The 8,532-nt window shown below is 44.0% G+C and overlaps 1 protein-coding gene across 1 annotated transcript in view; it reads right to left on the bottom strand.

Moving 5' to 3' along the window:
• Positions 1-916: 916 nt before the first annotated feature.
• Rarres1 (retinoic acid receptor responder 1) overlaps positions 917-8,532 on the bottom strand; it is a 35,213-nt gene continuing 27,597 nt past the window's right edge. The window contains exons 4-6 of the mRNA XM_021158372.3: positions 7,348-7,484; positions 1,714-1,776; positions 917-1,634 (exon numbers count right to left, since the gene is read on the bottom strand). Of these exons, the coding sequence (XP_021014031.1) occupies positions 1,485-1,634; positions 1,714-1,776; positions 7,348-7,484 (350 nt within the window). The 3' untranslated portion in view covers positions 917-1,484. The remainder of the gene's footprint in view (positions 1,635-1,713; positions 1,777-7,347; positions 7,485-8,532) is intronic.

The raw sequence follows: 8,532 nt of genomic DNA, 5'->3' as shown, positions 1-8,532 counted from the left end.
CATAGTGCTCATAGGATCTCTGTTGAAAGGTCGTTTAGGGAACTTGGGTTAGGAAACCTGTCTGTTGGCTTGAGTTTGGCTCAACGCAGTCATTCTATATTGCTTCTTGGGTATCTTTAAAGAGTACTTGGTCTTCACTGTTGCCCAGGTGGGAGAGCTTCTGTGCCTCCTTCAAGGATTATGGAGAGGATTTAGCACTTGTTGAAAAGAATGAATATCATCTTTATCTGCACAGTAAACTTCCTCATTATCTAATGGTGCAGGCTAAGTGTTAGGATCCATTTTTAGTAATTGCCTTGACAGTGATAAGAAAACTGTGTTCTCTCTGGAAATCCACTTAGACAATTTTGGTCTCACTTCGGAATATACTATCTGAGACTCTGAGAATTTGGGACAGTAGCAGCTGGACACAGCTCTGCCAGCCACATGATCATTAGGGTGAACAGCAGTCTATGATGTCGCTAAACTGGGCTGTTTAGGTCAGGTGTACTAACTGCATTTCAAGCCTCTGGTATTTCAACTCTAGGTGGGCAGACTGGGACATGACCTCATCCGTCGTAAGGCTGCTTCTGGGTGCTTTTTTATTTTAAGGCTGATGCCTCCCAATCAGTCAGTGGCCCAAGAACCTGGCTCAAGGGTTTAAGACAATGACATAAATGTTCCATTAAATTTTAATAATTGTGAGAGGCGAGCGATGGCGACATTCCCTGGATGAGTTCTTCCCGCCCTGAGGAGATTTGTCACTCAATTTGATCGTTATATATTATGTTGGCTTTTATAGATTATTTACGCCAACACTGGGTCCTAGTTTTCCTGATGAATAAAAATAAGTATCTGGTACTTGGTGAGCTATATCAATGTTCCTTTAAATGTGTGTTTGCAGCTTTTATCATGTGAGACAGTAGAGACAGTGCTATTTATAAGGTTTGAATCAACATTGGGATTTGATTTAATTCCAGGTTAGCTCAAATTTTACATCCATACCAAAGCTTACAAACACATTTTATTACTTAGAAATATAAACACTTATTCGAAAGTGGGTATCACGCTAAAAGGAAATATTTGCCTGAGATTAGCAGTTAATATTTCGCTACCATTTACTTTCACTGAAAAAAGAAAAGTTGACAAAATAAGAACAATTTAGCAACATAAAATAACCACAATATGTCCAGAGTAATGAAAAATACAAACTCAAAACAAAAAAGACGAAACCTTTTCCCAAAGCAATTGTTGATCCATCTGCTATGTGGTGGATGTGCTGAGCCTGCTGAGCCCAATCAGGTAAGTGCGCATGCTCGTGGCGTTCAGCACCACCGTGGGTCAGGTGAGAAACAAGGCAGCACTTCTGAACATCTGCTTCTGACTGCAAGCTTGCCTACTGGGTTGCTGGAACGTCTGGACCTCTGCTTTTATACAGGAGTGATGACGTTGGCTAGTGGAGTCGTGTTGTTTAGAATATAATAGAAGCAGATCATTTCTTCTCTTTAGAAATTATTGAACTCTGTCGGTGCCATAGCTGATGCTTCCACAGTTCCAGAGGCTTCTTCTGGGCTCTGTTGCTCTTGACAATGGTAATTTACTTTAAGGGGTTTCCCTGGGTACCAGACCAAGTGAATACGGCAGGGAATGATTTCCTAGGAGGCAAAGGAATACATATTATAAACTTGAAGAACTTAAAATAAAAACAATTCGATACACAACTTTGCATCTTACCTGTGTGGAGAATTCATGAAGTAGAACAGTGAAGTCAAAATCGATGCTGTCATCATCCGTTTTCTAGAGAAAGGAAAACGTTAGTATAACCAACACGGTGGGATTCTGTAAGCTCAGGATTCTTGAGGCTGTGTCATGTGACCCCAGTGGGTGGTGCCTTATAGCTTCTGCTGAAACACCGTGGTGATGCTGCGGCCTTAAGTTCTAGAAGTCACAGATCCTGTCACTCAGTTCCATGGAAGTCTGGTGAAAGGCCTTTTCTCTCTGGTATGTATGGGTTTGGCTAAAGTCTGAAGTCTGGGAGGATAAGGAGAATGTGCTGGCAATCTTAGTGACCTAGTTACTCTCATGTGACCGACCGCTGTGCTCTACTCCGAGAGACTGGAGAAAAGCACGCTTTCTACGGGGCCTGCCACGGGCCAGATGGCGCGCCCCGCAGTGGATGCATGGTCTCCTGTGATTCTTCTGTCTTACAGGATTCAGATCTAGGTCTGACTCCAGCCTCCGTGTCCTTCATATGTGCTGCACGAAGCCCTTCCATAATGTTAAAACCAGTATGTTAAATATGTTTTGGCTGGTGGGCATTTGTCCCCACACACTTTTTGTTTTTTTATAAACTTTTTTAATAGTCAATTTCCTAGTTAATATTTTGTATTTCTTATTTTTATAGATCAAGGGTACTTTACTAGCAAAAATAGGATTTTTAAAAAACTTTTGGTCTTTAGAATATAGCTCCAATCTTCTACCAAGTTATTTTTTTTTAATATTTTTTATTAGGTACTTTCTTCATTCACATCTCCAGTGCTATCCCAAAAGTCTCCCCCCGCCCCTTCTACCAAGTTTTTAATGAAACTACTAAAGGATATGAAGGGCTGATGATGTAAAAGGACTTGATGTTGGGCCTTGTCTGCACTAGGTGAGGAGAGGGCTATTAGAGGAAGGTGCAAGAGGGGCAGATATATCACAGATGCTCTTGTGCGGTGACTTTTCTCGCATTGTTGGGTAGGTTTCTCTCTGGCCTGGCAGGATAGTATACACAGGGGTGTTCAAACAACCGAGGCACAAGCCACACAATCAGAACTCACCAGGGAAAACCGTCTTTCATTAGAGAATAAGTTACCAGCACTTCTTTGACAGTTACCCTTCTGTGTCTGTGGGCTGTGCAACCAAGAATAGAAAATATAAATTCTGAACATGTGCAGGCATGTTTTTTTTTGTTGCTGTTCCCTAAATAGAACAGAATAGCAATTGATGGAGCCTTTATACTGTACCTGGGCAAACTAGGCATAAAGCACATCAGAGAATGTGTGAGGCTTATGAACAAATACTGTGCTTGAGCCACGCCCACAGAGGCAAGGGGCTGTCAGTTTGTATCATTTGGAGGTGTGTACTTGGCCTTGCTTGGCCCTCATCTAATGACTTTTTTCATCGGGAGGAACAGATAGTCATCTCCTAAGCTGCCCATCCGTGGACCCCTGTCACAGACAGCTGCTGCCTGTACTTTTTCTCAAGGCCCGGCTTTCCCAGGAGTTCTTAAACCTTTAAAACTATTTTTACTTACAGACATCTTTTCAAGGCAGTGCTTTCTTATTCTCCTTTTGAAAATAACACTTTTTTTTTAATGTGTGTATCTTTGGATACAGTCTTATGTAGCCCACGCTGGCCTGGCACTCTGTAGCTGAGGTGGGTCTTGAACTCCTAACCTTCCTGCTTTTACCTCCTAAATAATGAGACTAAAGGCAAGAACTACCATGCCTGGATTTAAAAGCGTCATTTTTTTTTTTAATGAAATTATGGTAGTCTTCAAGTTTTAGGTAAAAACAGGCTGGGCTTTACATAGCTAATAGAACTGCAACTTGACTTAATAACCTGCTTTGTTCAAACCACAGAGTAGTGCCTAGGCTCTGCGTAATTCAGGGAGCCTGCCTCACGTGGGGGAAGCCATAGGTTCATTCCCCAGCAATGACAAAAAGAAAGGTATTACCCATGTTAAATGTGTAAGTTAATTATAGTCTGCTGTGCCTACGATGCTCCTTTCTAACGCTATTGAAGCAAGCTTTGCATTGATGCCTGTATGCACCCTTCCTTCAGAAGGATGGGCCCTTGAAACCAAGCCCAAAGCACAGCTTGCTACAGAACTGCAGAGGTAAACAGTATACCTCGCAGTCTGCGCTCACCATGTCAAGCCCTGCCAAGAAGTCATTATTTTTAATATTATTCAGAAATAACCTCTTTGGCTTCTCTTCAAATTATCACAATGCCAAGTGCTTATATCCCAGATTGATGGTGATTTATTATTATTATTTTATTTCTGTAACGTAGCACTTTAATCTTCCTGGAAGCCATGAAGGAGCCCCATTTTTCCGACCCTCCCCCATGTCCCCTCCATCTCCTAAAGGGAGAGACTGAGCCCTAATAGCATCAATGTGGTTTTAGTAGAGTAAGTAGGCTTATGCTATTAATATACGTGATCAAAAAGAGACTTCTCAGCAGAGTAGATACGGCTGGTGAGGTCATCTCTGTTACGTATCTGGGGTCAGTGGAGGGAGTCCACGAGCTGGAATAAAGTCTGGAGCTGACTAATCGTGAGTGGCAGCCTGGTAGATACTTAGGGTTAGGGTTAGATACTTTTGAGTGTGAAGTGGAAATTTAAGGGTTCTTTGGAAAGTCAGTTGGATGGTGTTTCGCTGGGACAAACGTGAAGGACACAGGTGAAAGACTAAGGCAGACCCGTGAAGGAACGTTTCACTGAAGCAGACACAGGAGAAAGCAAGCTTGTGAAAGGACACGTGATGAAGGATTCCTCACTAACAACACACATGTATGTCTGTCTTACATTGCGTAGTTGGACTGCATTTGTTGGGAGTCCATAGAGAGAAATGCGCGCGCGCGCACGCGCGCGCACACACACACACAACAACAACAACAAAAACTTTGGGTAGCATGCTGCAGCTTCTTGCTGCTTCCGAGGACTTGGGCTGATTGGCAGAGTGATGTCAGCTGAGACAGCTGCACATGCTGAGGCAAGACACATGGTGTGGCAAGACACATGGAGGATACATGATGTTTGGAGGGTATAAATAGGACTCCAGGGACAGTGACAGAGGCTGAGCTAGGCTTGCTTATAGAGCTAGCTGTGTAGCCCTTGTGGGGTCACACATCTTTGATGATGTTCACTTCACTGAGAAAAGCACAACCGAGAACTTCTCATGGTGTCCCTCCTGGTTCTTCCTGCTGACTAGGGCCAAGGCTGAGGCCTGGCTGTCTCTGCTAAGTAGTGCCACCACTGCTGATCCGTGTTTGCTATCCTGACTCTACCGAACTGGGCTTATGGTATATTCGTGAAGTGTTTACCAGTGGATCGAGCTGCCCCTGCCAACCTGTGAACTGAACTGCCCATTTCCAGACAACACAGCCGGAGTTTCTCCAAAGAACCTTTCTAAACGAGTCCACTTCCCCTGTATCCTTTCTTTCCCACTGCCCTCACTAAAAATTAGGTTTCGAAAAGATTATAGTTATAAGAGTGGTTACAAGATGTGGTACAGGTAGGTTGGAGTCAGAATAACGTGTAGTTTTCCTTTTGTCAAGTCATCACAAAGGCTGGGGTACAGTGAGAGCCCTTATCCCCATTGTCCTTAGCTGATGTACTCCCCTGTTCTTGGCACCGTCCCTGGTATTGGGAAAGCCATTTGGTCTTCAGGTCTAGGGAAATAGCAGTGGCTGTGTGACAGTGGGTCTTGTTCATATAGGGCTGTACGTTCAGAAGTTTGTATTTCCTTATACCACTGCACTAGCGGGTAAGTTGAACCCTGAAAATTCAGGTAATAATTCTCATCCAGAAAGTTTGGGGAGGGGGAGTGATAGCCACCCCGCCTCACACTCACTTCCTGCCCCTGAGCTGTCTTGCCTTTATCAGCTCCATCGCCCTGTTAGAGAGATTGGGGAGACTTAACAGAAGTCCCTGCCTTATTACATAGTAATAATCAATCAGAGGGTAATTGCTGTTTAAAAGCACTCTCTAAAAAGATCAGTAAAAAAGGGGAAAAAAAAAACTTAAGTTCTGTTTGATGCCTGTTTTACAATGGTCTTTGGAGAGCAGACAAAATTATTATTAGCGTTAAAAATGCCAAATGTTTGGCAAGTTCCTCAGAAAATACTGATGATCCCTCATGGGTAAATAGTGAAGATGTTTCCTGTTAGTAAGGACTTCTTACAGCTGGTTTGGCTTTTACTCTGGAAAAAGCCCTCTCTTCCAATATCACGTACCTGAGAAAATTCCCAGCCCTGGTTAAAGGCAACTGTTTGCCTACTTCTCCCTGCTAACAAGCCCTTGCGCAGATCCTCACATTAACCACAGACCCCCACCTTAACCAGCAGAGTCCACCTCACATTCCCCACATTCCTCCCATCCTCACCCTTGACTCAGGCCTCTGTTCTCTGAGAGGACATGATGGATACCCGGGAACTGAGACTGGCTAGTGTCATCTAGTGAGACTGGTTAGTGTCATCTGTGACTAGTGTCTGGCTGCTGGTGTCTGCCTCCCAGGTGGACTCTGTGCTGCCAGATCTGAGGTAGGAAGAATACGAGACTAAATCTTATGTAACTCTATGTAGACCACCACTTCTGGTCTCTCCCAGTCAGTGGTTTTAAACACCATCATCACAGCATGATTACAGTCATCCATGCCTGTCTCTTAAACACAAACCTCTATGGTAAGATGACTGTACAAATTGTCTTCTTGCCACAAATCAAGACAGCTTCCCTAAACCTGTTCTTGATGTCTTTTCTAATCAAGGAATAGAGACGCTGCTTCCAGGTTCAGGCCTAAGACTCGTCCTTTACCTCTTACCATTTTCTGATGTTCTCAAACAACCTATAACCAAGATTGCCAGTCCACCTGAATCCTCAATCTCCATTGCTACCCCGCTAGTCCAAGCCACCAGCAAGCCTTCCTGCTTCCTCCCTTGTTTCATGGTAGTCTGTTCTCAGAGTGGAGCCAGAAAGACCCTGGGGAAATCACATCTGCTAATAGGATATAGGCAAGCCTGGACCCATGACACATCCAGACAGACACCCTCCACTCCCTGCCATTTCATCTCATTTCCTGCAGACTCTCTGCTCACTCTGTAGAGCCAAACAAGCCTTGCTGCTCCTTCCATCCATCAGCAGCCCTGCTGGCGAGGGAGGTTTCCTGTCTCAGATTCCCTTCTCTTGCTCTTTGTGCCTTTTGGCTTCCGCTCCAGTGCCAGCTCTGGTACCATTAGCCTTACTTCACTACGTAAGTTGTCTTTCAGGATCCTGTATTTCCTTCACCCCACTTTTATTTTTCCCACCATGGCACTTCCCATCACCGTTTGATACATATACATATTCATCTCTTTAACTCTTTATTTGGCTTTTTTTTTTCTTTTCTAGAATGCTCTTATTATTCAAGTCAACAAATGTGGTTTTGTTCACTGCTGCCTCCTCAATCCCTAAAACAATACCTGGACCATTGCAGTCACTCTGACATTTGCTGAATGAATGAAATGTAAGTAAAACTCTCGCCATGACGGTCACCATTCCCATCCGTTCAGCCCAGAGCACTGGGCGCCCTGCAGCTCGGCTGGCCCAGCTAATGGTCAGGTTCTTACCAGCCGCTCCACACTGCTGAGCTGGACCAAGTAGTAGTGTAGAAACTGGGTTGTCTTCTCCCACATCACGTACGAGCTGCCGAGGAAAGCCAAGTCCCACAGGGGTCTCAGTGAGTTATCAATGTGTCCATGACTGTCTGAGAGAAGAAAGAGGCACATTTGTACTAAGACCTTTTTAAGACAAAATCTGAGGGACTTGGGTAATGACGTCAGGAGTGTGGTATTGGATCATCTCACAGCAGTATCCTGATTGGGGCATGTGGTTAAGATGGCTCCTGTGCTCCAGCTTGCTATGCTAATAGTAGAAACTTAATGGTAATTTGTAGCACTATGCACAAACAAACCAATGCTACAGCAATATTAAACATTAATCTAGACATATGATAGTTGAGAAAACATTAACTTAGTGAAAAAGTCCACCAGCATCTTCTTGTTACATGCTGACTTGGCCTGAGAGTCGATGCCATCATGCCCTTTAATTATTGGCTTTAAAACTAACTATTGGTGAGTGGCTCTCCAGTCACTGTTTGAATGCATTAAAAAAATTGGATGGATTTTTCCTGGGCCATTCGTTTCTGAACCTTTTTTTTTTTAATTCAACAAACACTTAAACCCACTCAATATCAGACTTCAAGAGGTAAGGATACAATGGTTAATTACTTTTAGAATGTCAGACTTTAGTGATTAGTTTCTAAGATGATGTCACAGATCGCCATTGTGCAAGGGTTGGTGGAGACAGCCTCTGTTATGGCCTGCCGGCAACGCAGTACCACAATAGGGCAAGCGGATTAGGAACCGTTCTTCAGGTAAAGTTAATTTTAGCATAAATCCTATTGGTTGGTAAACCAGAGATGTCTGGTCTATGGTGATACACCAGTCAGAGATTATTCCCCGATGACGTTGGTGCCTTTGGGCGGCCTAGAGGCACAGCTGATGCATTCTTAGAAACAACAGAAGGACAAACAGGCAGTGGTGAGGTTTCTTTAGGCTGGAGAGTGTGGGGGAAGGCTCCAAAGGAATGAGGTTTTCTTTCAGAGATTGGAATCCCAGTCTTGTGGGGCACCTTTTGGGGGGAGTGCAGTGAAGGATGGGTGAGCTAAGGAGGGTATCGCAGGCTCAGACTCAGGCTGGTCTCAAAATGGCATAAATGAATGGAATCATACTATGAATGCCCTCATGTGCAGA

This window comes from Mus caroli, unplaced genomic scaffold (genome assembly GCF_978045245.1).
Source record: "Mus caroli unplaced genomic scaffold, Mus_caroli_1 scaffold_3, whole genome shotgun sequence".
Classification (NCBI taxonomy): domain Eukaryota; kingdom Metazoa; phylum Chordata; class Mammalia; order Rodentia; family Muridae; genus Mus; species Mus caroli.
This window is presented reverse-complemented; position numbering and strand designations above follow the sequence as displayed.